The following is a 16,649-nucleotide window of genomic DNA, read 5'->3' on the forward strand; positions in this document are numbered from 1 at the left end:
TAGGTTTAATCAACTGGATACATTCAAACAATCATCAGGGATCACAACAGTGCAAAACAAAGTGAATTTTCAACTTTTACACTAGAATTTTACAAGATATATATATATTTTTTTTACATTTGTACTGATTTACAAGCCTAGCCTTCCCAATGCATGTCATGATGGTTCTGTCTACCGACATTGGCAGTTTTTTACAATGCAAAGAGAAATTATTTATTCCAATTTTAATATACAGATGTTACAATTAAAGAATGCATACTGCAATATTTTACTTTGCACTCCATTTTAAAATAAGTGTTTTTCAGAGAATTTTTTTTAACTTTTGCAATACAAGGCCTTGTAAGGTGTTCGAGAAAAAGTTTTAGTTGAATAGCGCCCTCAACGACAAGCTGTTGGTGCCTTCGTCCCTTGAAGAACTTTGCAGCTACAAACCCTGAAGCCTATATTTAGTCATTTCGCCAGCGTTATGTATAGGCTTCAGTCAATTAGTTGCTTCTGAAAGAAATTTGAATAACAAGATTTGATTTGTGTAAAAAAATTGAGTGAATAGCTAAATTTGTTGAACATCTGAATTGTATGTACAGTATGTGTTTTCCATTAAAGTGATTGGGTGCATTTGATTCTCTTTGGGACAGCCAGCATTTTTTCTGCAGCTTGTTGATGAGAACAAAGGTAAAGTGCCATTTTTACTATGTGAAACCCTGTACATTTAAGGTGTCTTGAAGACGTAGTTGCTTTCCATTTTTAATGAGTTTATCTTCTATGATTTATTACTTCAAAAAATCTGTATTGAAAAAAAAATTTTTGTATAAAAAATGTTCTGTTTTGAAAATATAAGGGAAAGTAGTAATTAAGGGGAGTAAACAGTCTATATCTGTTAAAAACGAGGTTTTGATTGCAGACAACTCAATTTCATAACATTTTCTGTAATGCAAGGATCAAGTCAAGAAAGCAAAATATTATTTGCAGATTACCTGCATATGAAAAAAGGTACTGAAACAATGATATACAATATGGGGACAATTATATGACGTTTTTATGGTCAGCAATTTCTTAGGCATACTTATTGATCTTGAAATGAATAATTGATTAAACTACATTACCGCAAGGAAATGCTGTTGTCAAGGCGTCACTCCTTGATTTTTCGATTTTTGTGTTGTGAAGGACACTGCTTTTATCCATATTGTTTAGGGTTCTCTGGTATTTAGCAGTTGGCAAATAGGTCCTGAAACTTTTGAAAACAATTTCCTCCAATCAGTGTGACATGAGAAAGACTGAGAAGTATGAGACACAATGTAGGGCATCAAAGTACCGGTATGTGTACTCTTTTTTCAGTACAAATCATGGGGTCTTGACAATGTTGCAATAAAAATACTGGTAAATATGCTGAAAAATGTGAGAATCTTAATGTTGATTTATCCCTCTTTAATCCCTCTTTACCCCACCTTTTCGTTTTGCTTCACATGTCTCCCCTCTCCCTCCCTCTCTCTCTCTCTCTCTCTCTCTCTCTCTCTCTCTCTCTCTCTCTCTCTCTCTCTCAACTTTAATGTCACTGAGATAAATCCTCAAAATGACACCAAGAGTCAAACCCTTCAATTAGCCGCAATTATGTAACAACCTCTTCAGTCTCCACAAAAGATTGTATACCAGCCGTTCATCGTCGGTTGGTTGGTGCAAATTAAAGTCAAATTCGTCAAAGGATATGTGCATTACTTTGAAATTTACGAAATGGTTACACCAATTTCATCTACAATTGAAGACTTTAAATTTTTCAAGTCGTCAACCTTTTGTAATCCCACTTCTCTTTCAACCTTGCTGGCTAAGGATGTTTCCTCGGGCAGGGACCCTCTCTCGAAACAACGCTGACCTTGTTACTATCGTTTTTTCTTCAAAGTAGTAGTTACGTTCCGTTTACCCTTTTACTATTCGTTCTTTCAAAGGGGAGTTTATGTGTTGAACTCGCCTTGGCTGCTGAGAGGTACCCTGGGGATCTTCAGTGTATTGACTACACGAGACGTTTAGAGTTTATTGGTTCTGCATAGACTTTATTTCCCTGTAGACAAGCTTGACAGTTGCCATCGCCCAAGATACGCTTCTCCCATTGTCTAAATGTCTTGGGTCCGCTGTGTTCCCCTCTCAATGTTCCAATCTCTCCGAGCAACTCTCCCTGCTCGTTGTAAGGCGTGGCTTCGATCATACGATATACATGAATTAAAGATAAAATGATACATCCAATCATAAACGTCAGTGTCACAATTAATATTCAAACCTCACTGTGACACATGTTCTTGCTTTCGTCCTGACTTCCGTAAACACCCTCGTAAAACGGAATTAGCGTTATTGTGCGTTTGCCTAAAATATGGTTTGTATGCATATCGACTTATAATTGAATTCTTGTTGTTTTAATTAACCATTTTACTGGTGTCGATGACCGCTAGGTTCATTAACCTTTGTCTGAGATAAAATATCTCTGTAACAACCTAACTGAGCCATGCGGACCACACGATCCTTCCCTTTCAATTACAATCCAATGTCTATAAATTGATTCATATTTCTCCCCTTCTTGCACTTAGATAACGCGTGTGTGATGTTGTTTTACTGCTGTAATATGTTATTGTTTACAGTACTGCGCCTTGACCTTGAACCGTACACACAAACTCTCTCTCTCTCTCTCTCTCTCTCTCTCTCTCTCTCTCTCTCTCTCACACACACACACATATAAATACACACTCACGCACTCGGGCGCTCATTCGTCATGAACTATTACACCGGAGCACTTTCACACATTGAAAGTACGAGATTACGGCGAAACCACAGACAGTAGCGAAACGTATCACGGATAGCAAAAGTGTACAATTGAATACGAGTGGATTAGGTGGATAACGTCACCTATTGTTTTCACTGCTATTGTTGTCCACAATCGGAATATAACATCTCTCCATTGTTGTCACTAAGTGTAGCTGTAGGGAACAGTTCGATATGCCAAGCATTATTTCTGACGCCAAGGATTCTAAATGTTTACTCCAAAGTTCTTGATGCTTCGTCTTCGATCGTAGTAGTTTCCAATGCATATTTATCGCCTTTGAAACAACACTTAATTAGGGATGCCTATTGTTTTAGCATTGATTTCGGCTCCAATGCTGCGGGTCAGTGCCCATAGACAGTACAGGGGGCCTTCTAATGTGTATGAGTGCACGCATTATTTCGACACGCCTAAGGGACTGGTCAGTTTCTTCAGCCTGGGGGGGGGGGGCGGTGGATTCATGGGGGGGGGGGGTCACCCTGTTTTTGACTTTGGTGATAGGGGGGGTCACCATGTTTTTGAAATGCCCAATAGGGGGGGGTCAGTGTGTTTTTGAATTTTGACACAGGCTCATCATTGCCTAAAATGCTAGTGTCAGCCACAAAATTCATCATTAAGTTGTATTTTTCGGCGCGCCCTTCGGGCGCGTAACCTTTAATCAGTCATATTTTTCAGCACGCCCAACTTTAACATATCAAGCATACATACATCAGAGATATCTGTATGTTCAATATTTTTCAGCGTGCTCTTCAAGCTCATTACTTTAATATATCATACATCTTTCAGCATGCCCTTCAGGTGCATGACTTTAATATACAAGGCATATATATCAGAGATATCAGGATGTTTCATATTTTTTGGCGCGCCCTTTGGGCGCCATACTTTCAGAGATATCTTGATGTTTGCTAAGTGAAAGTGTACCATTATGAAATCTGCATTTCATATGAAAAGGATGACAAATTCCTGATACTTTTCTGTTCTCTCTGTGAGAATTCTGTATGAGAAAGCAACATGCACAAATATTTCACAATATATATTTGATACAGTGACTTATTTTAGAGATAGAAAAATGACAAGATATCTTTCCTTCTCATTGATGCAATTATTTTCCTTTGTTTCATACGTTTTCTGTAGAAAGATGCTTTTTTATGAACAAAATAACAGTTAAAAAAGGCAGTTTTTGTCATTATTAGCTGTGCTTTTATGGTTTCAATGTTACACAAGAAAAGGTCCTCTCAGACACTGTACACATCAGATTTGGCTAAAAAAGCTCTCTATGGCTCCTCAGTAGATTTAATTGGATGGTTGGCAAGTCTTAACACCCATCAAAGTTTTGATTCACTGCTTTTTCCTCTTTGATATTAATGATTGACATCCATTTCTGTACAACAGTTCAGGACATCTGGTTAAGCAGAGAAAGTGTGAAATACATTCACAGCTCATTCAAAATACAGCTCATTCAAAATGTACTGTATTTAAACTTTAAGATTGACACTTTGAAATTCCTATCTTACAACTGACATGTCAACAATTTCACTAAAACATAGAATGACTATTTAAAATATAAATATATGTAAAATGTAAAATATAATATATATATATATATCTATATATATATATATATATATTATATATATATATATATATATATATATATATATATATATATAATTTATGTCCATCTTTTGTTTTACCTTTGTCGCGCCCGGGGGGGGCACCCTGTTTTAGAAATTTGGAATAGGGGGGGGTCACCCTGTTTTCAAAATTTGGAATGGGGGATCAGCCACTTTTTGACGTCGGCAAAAAATAATCCACCGCGCCCCCCCCCCCCAGGCCGAAGAAACTGACCAGTCCCTAATTGTGTTCTTTGGCGTAGCCAGGGGGACTTGGAATACAAAACCTGCTGCAATTTCACTTCAGTTGTTTATTTCGAATTCACGGGGTCACAACGTAGTAAGGTAAGTGTTCGGGATCGCTCGGTGTTTGGTTTGGTAATAAGCGCCCGTGTATCATGCTTACTCCAATTTCTTCGCAATATATGGCTAAGTTGGTTATTAATTTTATAGCAGTTCGCCCGCGTCTTCTGAGCTGCTCTAGTGCATCGTGTGTGCATACCTTGATGTGCACTCAATATTCAGGTCCCCTGTTTAGCAGGTCTTCGAAATTGAAAGAAAAGTACACAAACCGCCTGGTATTTTGCTACGGATCTTAAAACGTTCGAGTATTGCTCTAGTCCGTATTTTATAACGTTGTGTCTTACTAGTTTAGGTAAAAAAGTTGACATACTGCAAGGAAAATCCTCATCTCTGATTAAGATGACGACAGAAGGAAATGCCTAAACGTTGATTCGCAAATAATTTGTCATGGACTGGTCAGTCAGTCACGAGACAGGGAAAGGCACGCGGAATTCGGCACATAATTGCGGAAATAGGACGGTGAACAACGAACCATAGAAATCACTACGGTCTAAAACAAGCTCGCAAGTATCTCCTTACTGAAAATGAAAACCTAGGAGCGCTGAAAAGTTTGACGGTTCAGTCCTTGACAAAGTTCCAGCCGGACTTGCAGCGCCAGGCCGACGCGACGTACGTGTCATCTTGTAGCACATTGCAAGGCAAGACTGGTGTTGCCTAGGTCAGGGTTGAATATCACATCTCTAATTGCATCATTAGGCAAATAAATAGAGGTATGAAATTACGTGGAAAAAAGAAAGAGAGAAAGAGTTTCACTCTGGAGTTTGCCACAGTGGTCAGAATATAGGGTGTCGAGTTATACAAAGTGTCCTGAACGTTTTTGTTCATAACGTAACAGGATTACGCGATGCTAAACAGCCAGTGACTGTGACTTTTTACATCCATGCTTTATTAAAGACAATTTAGCTGTGGGTGGTGGTTGTGTTACAGTGACAGTTGCACACCTGTAATTAGCGCCGCACAATCTGAAGTAATTACGTGCGTCTTTCTTGTCGAACTTTACGGGATTTGTGTTACCTGTTACCCACAATTTGAGCAGGTCATTTAACATTCAACCCTACCTGCCTATTTAGTCGTAGTTAGCATTACATGTATGTGTGGTAGCACTCCCATTCAAGCTCACTTAGCTATACCCTTTCATGCACTTTTGTATCATTTTTGGCTGGTTTACGAAGTCAAATTTCTTGAACTCCCAAAAAATGTCAAAATGTCGCTTCAAAATGTCTTCAGCTTATGGACGGAGCCTCTGTACGTGTAATATATAGGCCCTAATGTTAGTGTAGAAAACTGAACTTTAACTTGGACTCCGATTCACTTATCGACGATAACATTGCGTGTTACAATATTCACGGATTTTTTTGGTTTGCAAGGCTACGATTTCACACAGGACAGAAAAAGATGATCTTGTCTTCTAAGATGGAAATTATTATCAGAGATTACTATTATTTACCCTTTAAGGAGAGAAAGCAGTTTCGTTACTCTGGCAATTCAACATCTTACACAACAGACAAGAAGATGACATCTATATCTGAACGTAGCGCGCGCAAGTTCGTAGACAAGATGATAGAGGGCAATAAGTTATTGGTGTTCGCAATACCCTACTGTCCTTACACCAAGCGAGCCATGGAAATCTTCAAGAAGCACAAAATTGAACGACTTGTAGAGGAAGTATTCATCCACGACAGGAAGGACATGGTTGAAGTTCAGGCATACTTCGTGGAGTTGACCGGGGCTAAATCGGTAAGTCGACGAAAAAAGCTTTTTAGAGCTGGTAGAATCTGCGTCGCTGTGCGTTTTGTTCCCTTTCGCGCGATATCAACCAGTTTCGCACTTGGCTTAAAGTACATCTATTTAGCAGTTTAAGCTGTGTCATTGTTGACATATCCATTCCATGCTGACCTTGTGGTCACTTGCAAACATTCGGAAAATTCATATTCTAACTGTGTCATTTTTTACACTGTCCCCCGTACGAACTGCTGCGCTTTAATTATAATTACATAAAAGCTGTCCCAAACAAACTTTATTGTCATGTTGTTCAGTGCATCGGAATGATAAGCTAATGACAATGTATATATGTTAATTCACCAAGTAAGCATACGTGTACAATGTTCACACTGTTCGTGCCTCGAAAGTGAAAGACTTAAACTTTTGCTCAAACTTTCCTCAAGAAATCTTTCAACCACTCTCTTCAAATGAAAAATAAAAATCGGGGGTCTCAAATTTTACCGATATCGCAGTTTATTATGCCATTGTTACTTCAATCTTTACTTTCGAGATTTGAGCCGAGTGAACAAACATGGCCATAGCAGATTTACTCTCACTCGCAGCCAAAATGTCCTCACTGACAGACACTTAGAAGTGTTTCATGTGATTCCCGGTGAAAAGAGGGGAGGGGAGTAGTGTCAGCAGGTCTCAGTCAGTCTGGTTATGGATGGGATGTCAGAGAGAGAGAGAGAGAGAGAGAGAGAGAGAGAGAGAGAGAGAGAGAGAGAGAGCCCAAGTTTTGGTAAGTAACTAGACTAAGGACTAAGAATCAGAAAGGATTGACGGGATGTATTATGGTAGGTCGTAATTAACGGGGATTGTTGTTTTTTATTGTAAAGTGACTCACAAAAGAGGGGAGAGTAAGTGAACCATAAAGTAGTAACTGAAAAGCAATTACAAAGCCCGAAAATTGAACAAAAGAGCAATTCTCCCACACAAGGTAGTAAATATCCATGGATAAATAGCATGGGCTAATTGAGCAAACCTGTAAAGTACCGAATTGCTTTCGCTAATCAGGCTGCTTGTAACACGATACAATAAAGGTGTTTTCGAGAGTGACTGTCTAATGTTTATGTTAGGGACGTAGTCTACGAGGGGGCCAGTACTCAAACACCCGCAAGGCATTGAAAGCACATTTCTGATCGACCAATGGTTAGGAGGGGCGCAGAAATGGCGCGCCTTGTACACGGCGATTTAACATTGCGAAAAACCTCATACTACAAAAAACGAGATGGATGAACAGTCTCATATACATTACGTTTACTTTTTTGTACGTCCGGCACAAGTTCTGTAGATAACATTGTAGATAAAAAGAACCGACTCATTTGAGTGTTTGGATAGGAGGTGCCGAAATACTTATCACGTTGATGATATCTAAACAGCTTGCTGTCGGTCTATGTCAACACTCTAGGTAGACGAAACATGATACAATGAATGCAGACAAATGCTGATTAGGATTTTTTGCGAGACACATGGATACATAGTGAGACTCTGAGAGTAATGAATGAAGCAGCGATTACCACATGTCAGATAGAAATGTCTTGTGAATGCTGGTTTTTATTCTGTCATATGCAAGTTTTAATAAAAAGACTTTCAATGAAACACCGATCCATGGATACCACACAACATATTGGCTTTCATGTATTGAGTTGAAGGGAATGCATTTTCTAAGAAGTAAAACTTGACAGACGTCTAAGTGACACTTTACTCCACTGTTTATTCTTGTGTGTCTATAAAAACAGCTTGGCATCAGTACGTCTTATGGTTAGCCAGAGTGCCAGAGTGCTGTCCTAATTAACTTCAGTCTCTACAATCAACACGACAAGTAATTTAGCACTCCCTTGTGTGGTCTATCCAGACACTTAAATGAGTCGGTTCTTTTTATCCAAGATGTTATCTACAAAAACTTGTATGTTTCGTACAAAAAAGTAAACGTAATGTATATGAGACTGTTCAACCATCTCGTTTTTCGCTGTAAGTACTGAAGGGTCAATAAACTTACTACCTTTAAAGAGAGGATCTTAGGGCCTCTAGGGATTCGGAACATAACCGTAGGCTACTCATACAGAGAGGTATACAAATTTAAATATTCGTTTCTTTTAACCCCTACATAGATCTGCGCTCTTGTCCTGGCATCATGGTTTGACGTCATGCTTTCGAAAATCGAATCACTCATCCAATTTGTGAGGCTTCGCAGGACTACACCGATGTGTAGTCATTACCCCACACTTCATGAATGAAGGTCAAAGGCTGTTTGCTTTGCGAAGACGTGATGTATTTGTACGCCAAATATTAACATTCCCCCTCTACAACCTGCCATTGAACGGAAATCTTTGTTAGTTATTCTCTGCATAATACGGCGATTCGACACTTCTTTGGAGCATGTTCAACACAATACCACGCATTGAGATAAATCTAACATTCTACGTCAACATTGAAAGTAATAATAACAAACGGGCAACCTTGAAAAAATTCCAAAATAGCTAAATCGTACTTGCAGGTAGTCATTGGTTATGCCCGTGCTGAAAACTAGATTTCCTCAGACCCACAGACAGTAATGGAGACTTATGGGTTTTGTATCGGTTAATTTGCAAAAACGAGTTGCTGCACGATCTGCAATTAGGATTAGGCCAGTCCTTTCATTTAACAAATGTCTATTTCGCTCCAGGATCTTACGTACACTTTCAGACAACACTGCACCATTCTTTGATGAATCCGATGAAAGGTGGTTATCCCTTTAAGACAGATAAGATAAGTCTGCAAATGTCTTGTCGTACTTTAAGTGGAACAGAAAGCATCGTAGGATGACTTTTTAATTCAAATTCTTTCGTCAGCTGACTGTGCAATTACGCACTTTCTTTTAATTTCTTCTTCACGTCATCGAGCGAGTAGTACCCCTAGAGTACGGAAGTAGCTCCAATAGATCAATGAGAGACGCCCCGACAGATATCGATCGTAGATTCATCTAAAGAAAAAAATATTTGAAACGTGATAAACTCTTTGGAAGGCAAATGTTCCCTGACTCAAACTGAACAATGCGCATCTGATCCGAGCATTCTATCGAGATGCAAGAGTGAACCGTACCGGACAAGGGTGGGACTGTAGCTGTAAATTTTCGATTTTTTCCCCTGCTGCGCTAAGTTCAAGACGTGATCCTGTGAAACTCAGTAAACACAAAAATACCGGCAATTTAGGTTTCAGAGAGAGAGAGAGAGAGAGAGAGAGAGAGAGAGAGATTCCTCACCACTACATACACTAAATCGACACGTTGGAAAAATATTACGGTTCACCATAAAATTTGCGAGAGTACAGGCGAACGACATATCATGTATTGCTTGCGTCTTGAATCATTGACCTGTTTTGAAATGCACTACTGTCTTAATCTTCCAAATTGGTGAAAAGAAATTAATATTTCACACTCGTGGTACATTAGCGTCCACGGACGCGATGAAACCAAGCTGCAATTCCACTCGATTTGGACTATAACAATATTGGCACGGTATCGACAGCATGATCTTACACGTTTACACTTTTAAAATTTCCCCAGTAACTTATTCCTCATGCAGGTATTCTGCGTACTACCCCTATGTTCTATTGTATTTCAACCACTTGTAACTTTGAGCTGTTATTATCATTTTAATTTATTACTTACGTTTGCTTTAGACAATAGAGTTGTAGCATGCCAAGCACGGGCAAGTGATAATTTGTACTTTTGTAAATTTCTTACGTCGGTAGAAATCAAAGTATTGTATGTCATCTTATTCTATTCTTTATGGCGTCTATTCCGACATAGCCAAGATACCGTATAAATGAACACATACACACACTCACACACTAACTCGCACGCTCATGAGAAGGACTTAAACTCAGGCAGAGACACCGACTCACTCAGCCACTCACATGCAGACTCACAGACTGATGTATGAGTGGCTGGGCAGCGAGGCCTAGCCCATGGCATGGTTCCGTATTCAATAAACAAGTTCAAGTTCTACATCATCACCACAGGCGCTCCTTAGCTGGCAAGTCTGCTAAGTAGATCGATTTTGGGCTCGATCTATCGATCTCATAGTCGATATGGCCCGCCACTGCAACCTAAATACTCTGGTCGAGTATTTAGGTGTAGTGGCGGGCATATCGACTACGGGATCGATAGATCAAGCCGAAAATAGATTTCCTTAGCAGATTACCCAGCTAAGAAGCGCCTGTGATCATCACTCGTCGTCAGTTCCAGCTTCTTTCAATAAAACAACTGGATCTAATTCATTCTTTGGATAGCAAGCGCTAATTTAAACCAACATTTATCAAACTTGTCGCGACTATCACACAAATTCAATGAAGTTCGAGAAATTCGATATTAGTCCGTTATCAATATTTGAGCCACCGCTGGTCCATTACTTGCTTCCAAGCAAATTTGCATGCGTTCGACTACTTAATTTTGAATTGCGTGTGACGTACGATCACTGATGCTGACTGTAGGTTTTTAAAATTCATTTTGTGGTCATTAAACATTATAAATCTTCGCTTCGGTGGGCTACCTAAAACCTCCTACACAGTGTAGGCAAGATGGGAGGGAAGTTGTCTATGGTCGACCATTTTTAGACATCTTTCAATAAGTCGAACAACATCAGCAACTGCTCGTTTGTAACAATATTGGTGAAAAAAGGGTCAAAAGATAGCGATAATGTCCCTCTAAACTTCCCAGTAGCCGTTGAAGTTGTGTTTATACTCCGTTGCCTCTAACAACATATTTTCTCTATCTCTACCGTCTTTCTCTGTCAATGTTTATTTCTGTCTGTCTACACCTGTCTGTCTCTCCCTCTCTCTCTCGCCGTACATGTAGGTGCCCAGGATATTTCTTGACGGGGAATTCCTTGGAGGTTGTGAGGAGCTTGAGGACATGGACGGAGAGGGGAGGTTGGAAGACCTACTGCGGGAGAAGAAACTCATTAAATGACAGCGTCCCCCACTGATGGAATTCTCAGGTGCTCCATAAAATGAGGCACGGGATTCAAGTTGTTCATGGAGAAGCAGCTTGTTTATGTCGACAATAGTTAGCTATTACATCTGAAGATTCTCACAGCATTTAGTATAATCTTTGATAAAATTACAGTTCACTTTAAATTTTCATTTTGTCTCTTTAGTTTTGCTATTTCTGGTCGGCTAAAACTGCCGCAAAATTTTTATGCAGGTATGTTTGAATTTGTCCTCATGAAGGAAAACGTGACTTGTTTAAACTGTGATTCTGTAACTTGTAAGCGAAAATGATTCCTTTTCAAACTGACAATAGACAAATCATAGGTATCTTGTAACCTTATTGCAGTCTATAACGCTGTATTCATGTTGACTATCATCTTCTACTTTCACGTTTTGCGGTCAACCATGGCACCTTGTCTATGATCATGGCAATACTTTGAAAGTAACTCGAGCAAACTAGTACAGCTAGTAGGTTTGTTGCCCATGTAGCATCTCTAATAAAAGCATGCAAATTATTGTTTGGATACTTATACAAGTTCGAAGTCAACACCGTTTCCGTTATTCTGCCACTATTTTGTGTATTATTATTGTTAATCCTTGTAACGTTGAACTGTAAAGGTATTTTTGCCTTACCACACTTCGTTGAACTGTACAGGTATTTTTGCCTTACCACACTTCTTAAGTGTGTTGTTGCGCAATAAACATTATTATCATTATTATTATATGCACTGTGTAATGTTCACCCAACCCATTTGTCTGAGTAAAGCTTGCGGAACAATAAAGAAATACACGATTCTGTCTATGCTTTAGTGAAGTAAGCGATTTTGTCTATTGGTACACTCATTTCAATCCACTTTCCTCCGGTGACAGTTTCTCCTGACATTTCATCGACCCAGTCTCCAGCTGGCAGGTAAACATCTCGACTAGTTTCGCCCTCGTCGAGTATTGGTGCCACCAAGAGGTCGTCTCCGACGAGGAATTCAGAATCGATTGTCAACGCCGTTTCATCCTCAGGAGCTATCCACCATAGAGGGCGGATGATCGGATCACCTGTTACCGTCGCCTCGCGCGCGAGCTCGACCAGTTTTGGGCCGATGGTTTCATCGTGGAAGTTGACCCAATATCTAGTGATGTTCGTCACTTCTTCGTCCTCGTACTGCCACGGCGACACGGAAAACTGCATTGACGGGAGGAAGGCCGTCAACTCCAGCCATCGGAGGAAGAGTTCCTTTTCCGGTAGGTATTCATTGTGGAAACCTTCGTTGTAAGCGTTACCACCGATCATATCCGGAAGAACGAACGGATAGCCGAGTATACCAAATGTCAAGGCAGTGTTTATCAGCGTCTTGAAACCGTTGTCGTATCCCCACTTCGAATCTTTGTCCATCATTCTCACGAAAACTGGCAGATCCTGACTCTGCCAGGCGGCGCGGATTTCGATCATGCCGCCTAGCTCCGCGGACATGTCGGCGTGTAGTTTCGTGTACTCTCCCGGGTTGACGATTTCTTCGTTGGCGATGAATCCAACGGGTAGATAGTTGATCTCTCCGGCATCGAACTTATACGAATCGACACCCGTGTCCCTGGTGAAGTCTTTCAGTCTTTGCACGTTCCACTGGTAGGCTTCTTCGTGAGTAACGTCAAGAATTCCGGCGATACCATTCCACCATCTGATGAGACCCGGCGCTTGGTTTCTTGGTTCCCGTACCCAGTAATGATTCCCTTCGTCGCTTGCGACGAGGCCCTCTCTGAAAGCTTCGGAGTCGTAATTGCCGAAGGGAGTCGTCCAGATAGTTACACGAAAACCAAGATCGTGCAGTTCGTCACACATGTTCCGGGGATTGGGGAACTTAATCGGGTCGAATGTAAGGTCGCCGTACTTTGTCGCCCAGCCGTCGTCTATTTCTAGCTGACTGTTCGGAAAATTGTTATCGTTAATCTCCCTTGCGTAGTCCATCACGACAGATTCGCTGATATTGATTTTATACCGAGCCCATGTCGACCAGATCGGGAGTCTTATCATCCTTTCGTCGGGGATGCCTACAGGCTTTTCGAAGAATCGTGAAGCCATGTATCGGTGGATCGTTTTGACGTTCGAACCGGTGCAGACGGTGTAGTGCATGAACGGTGCCTTGCCGTCGGGGTTGGGATACGGCGAGTTTTCGTAGGTTGCCTGGTAGCAGACTTTGTTGTCGTTATCGCTGTTCAGGCTGGCGAAGAGGGGGACGTCTCCATCCACAAAAATACCTACCCCTTGGGATGAAAGCCAGTAGCGTTCAAGCACGGAGCCATAGTCGGTGGGGCGAGCGAACATGTCTCCCGACAGGTACAGCGTCATCGGCTCGTCCCATTGCTCGATTGGCCACAATTGGTAATACATCTCGGCACTTCCATACCAATGGGCGCCTTTCAACCAGAAGCAGTCCAGCAGTGTGTGGTCCTTATCGAGGGCCGTCCATTTTATGTCATAGCACGTGTTTTCTCCGAAGACTTCGGATTTCATCTCCAGCTTAGCGACGTCTTCCCACTGGATGCAGGCCGAACCATCACCGTGGCCGTCACAGGTGCTGTGTTCGGGAGATGCGGGCAGGTTCCCACCGAGATCTCCCGACAGCACGACTCCCCTCTTGCTGCTGATGTTCAGCGACACCTGGTTTGTGTCACCGTTCACCATAAGAGACGCATCACCGACGCTAAACGTCACAGAATCGTCTTTCGGTAGGAGATACACCAGGAGTACCACTATGGCAACAGTCAGGAGCAGGATGATGATTCCTGTGACGATGGCCCAGCATGCTCTAGTGCTGCGACAAGAACTGTCGTCTTTGACGTCACCCATTACTTCAGTTGACTTGTATTTTTGCGATTGCATTTCCATTGTACTTGGTGTGTATGTTTACCAGTGTCCCTGGCTCGCTCAATTACTCAAGTACGTCTCTAAGGTAAAAAAGTGACATAATCAAATTTTAGACAGTAGAAATAATAATTAAAGATCTGTCATTAAAAGTTGTAGAGGGGGGGGTGTAAAAAACGGAAAATCTGCTTGGACTGTTTGATATACCTTCCTGCAGAAGAGATGCCGTTATAACAACATTTCAACATGTATACGGAAGACCACCTAGACTGGAAGATCCGTCGCTCGAGGACGCTCTCTACGCTCTCCCTTCTTACGACGGATCTTTCAGTCTGAGGACCACCTAGCTCTTGATACAAATCTTTTCGACAGAGCTAACAAACGTTGGATAATTGTATATTTTGAAACTGTAATCTGTTTTGCCTTCTTGCTACGCTCAAAATGATTACATCTATGCCAGGTAACTTGGTCAACTCAAAAAGTAGAATAATCCGGGACTTACACACACTTAATAGTCCTTTTCTCGGCTATCCCACCATGCATTGCCACGACTGTTTAAAACTCTTTACACTGACTTGAAACATGTTTTTTGTTGTTGTATCCATTAATATAATTCATGTTGCCGAAATATAAGTTGTTTCGGCTTGTGTTTCGAACGGCGACACACACACACACACACACACACATAAATATATATATATATATATATATATATATATATATATATATATATATATATATATATATATATATATATATATATATATATATATATATCGTCCAGGGTGGCACCAATTTAAATGCCGTTATTTACGCACCCTGGCGCGAAAAGCATCATGGAACTGAGAAGAGGGCAAAATCTCCAGTCGACCTTTAACCCGACGCGAGAAGTAAATTTCAGCTTTGCGTAAGCCATAAAACAAGTTGATAGTCTAGGATCATAAACTCGCCGGAATGACGTATGCGGTTTATTTTGTGTGTTTTCCTCGTAGACATCGTTTCACCCTTAGCTCACGATAATTACTTGTATAATGTTGTACTTGTCTGACATTATGCCCGTGCTATAGAGACGAAAAAGATAAGCACTGTCGGCCATGTCTTAATAAGAGTCACAGTAACTTTGCTTTCGGGTCAAAACGCCCCTCAAGAAGTTTGGTCACCGGAACTCGTGGTACTGGAGGTGTAGTCTCGGTATATGCTGTATGAAAGCCCCTTCTCGACCTACCTATCTTTACGTGAACAGGTCCCGTCGTGAATCGGAGAAAAATCAAATCTCCGATGACGTTCCTTGTCAGACGTTGCCCTCTCCTGTTGTCTTGTGACACCTTGTAGAGCTGCTGTCACCTTGTCTTGTGTACACTTGCGATAAGAATCTGATCAAGGGGCACCAGTAACAATGCTTGGGCGTAGTAGGGTTTATCTGTGATGATTTACAACATAATGAGCTGTCGAACCATATGCAACCTCCTCACAAAAGCCCAACCAAAAAACAAAACAAAACAACAACAACACAAAACAAACAACTCTGGGATAGAATCGCCCTCGAAATTTGTCATCATTTCTGCCAATTGTTTTCTTCATCTAAACCAGTCTAAACATTGGAATTGTTGGCCACAGTGTGCTCAAAACTGCCTGGTCACGTCTTCTTTTGAAGCGAACTGCGCGAGCTCGATATTACGCTGATCAGAGACCCTCGAGGGTCCATTCGCTGATATGCCATAATACTCTCTTAAACAGGAACTTCTAATAAAAGCTGGATTATCGTAAATCTATGCTCATGTAAAAATGCCACGCTACTGATCGGACGTGCCGTGTTAGGTCCCAGAATCTTATAATTTTGCCATGTTTCAGGCGTTCATTGTCATTGAATCTTGCATATGATGTCTGTGAATATATAGCGATAAAAGTACAGTTGAGTCGAAAATAAACTGAAAAATGTTCTTTTTTGTTGGAGAACGCATATACTTCAAAATGTGTTCCCTGTACAACCATTTGACCTCTCTTTGCATAAGTCACGAAAGTGCCCATCATGATTATTAAAATTTATCATACGGCCAAAGCGATGCTACGACAATTCAAACACTCCCGCCCAGTGTATGCAAATAGCTGCATTATCAGTAACCCACTCCCCCTACTGTGCGCCCACTTTTTAGGCTTTTTAGTGGACCGTATACTTGGTATCAACCCCGCGCTTTCAATCCCCGAGTCAGCGTACACCAGAATTTTGTATTTTAAAACTATGATAAAAATGCTAAAATGAACTAGCGATCACCACAAATTT

At 40.8% G+C, this 16,649-nt stretch overlaps 2 protein-coding genes across 2 annotated transcripts; one reads left to right on the top strand and one right to left on the bottom strand.

The window, feature by feature from the left end:
• Positions 1-4,662: 4,662 nt before the first annotated feature.
• LOC139117105 (glutaredoxin-1-like) lies at positions 4,663-12,236 on the top strand. The gene is made up of 3 exons (XM_070679946.1): positions 4,663-4,761; positions 6,235-6,516; positions 11,381-12,236. Exons 2-3 carry the CDS (start codon positions 6,292-6,294, stop codon positions 11,492-11,494), a joined length of 339 nt encoding a protein of 112 aa, XP_070536047.1. The 5' UTR covers positions 4,663-4,761; positions 6,235-6,291; the 3' UTR covers positions 11,495-12,236.
• On the bottom strand, positions 11,662-15,737 carry LOC139117104 (myogenesis-regulating glycosidase-like). Its single transcript, XM_070679945.1, has 2 exons — positions 15,594-15,737; positions 11,662-14,451 (listed from the first exon to the last, which is right to left on the bottom strand). The coding sequence occupies exon 2, from the start codon at positions 14,390-14,392 to the stop codon at positions 12,314-12,316; it is 2,079 nt and encodes a 692-aa protein (XP_070536046.1). The 5' UTR covers positions 14,393-14,451; positions 15,594-15,737; the 3' UTR covers positions 11,662-12,313.
• Positions 15,738-16,649: the final 912 nt, after the last annotated feature.

This window comes from Ptychodera flava, chromosome 18, assembly GCF_041260155.1.
Source record: "Ptychodera flava strain L36383 chromosome 18, AS_Pfla_20210202, whole genome shotgun sequence".
Classification (NCBI taxonomy): Eukaryota; Metazoa; Hemichordata; class Enteropneusta; family Ptychoderidae; genus Ptychodera; species Ptychodera flava.

Coding starts and splice junctions, on each gene's coding strand:
- LOC139117105 (XM_070679946.1), top strand. CDS start 6,292: ATGACATCTATATCTGAACGTAGCGCGCGCAAGTTCGTAGACAAGATG. Junction 6,517..11,380: donor AGTTGACCGGGGCTAAATCG/GTAAGTCGACGA, acceptor CCGTACATGTAG/GTGCCCAGGATATTTCTTGA.
- LOC139117104 (XM_070679945.1), bottom strand. CDS start 14,392: ATGGAAATGCAATCGCAAAAATACAAGTCAACTGAAGTAATGGGTGAC.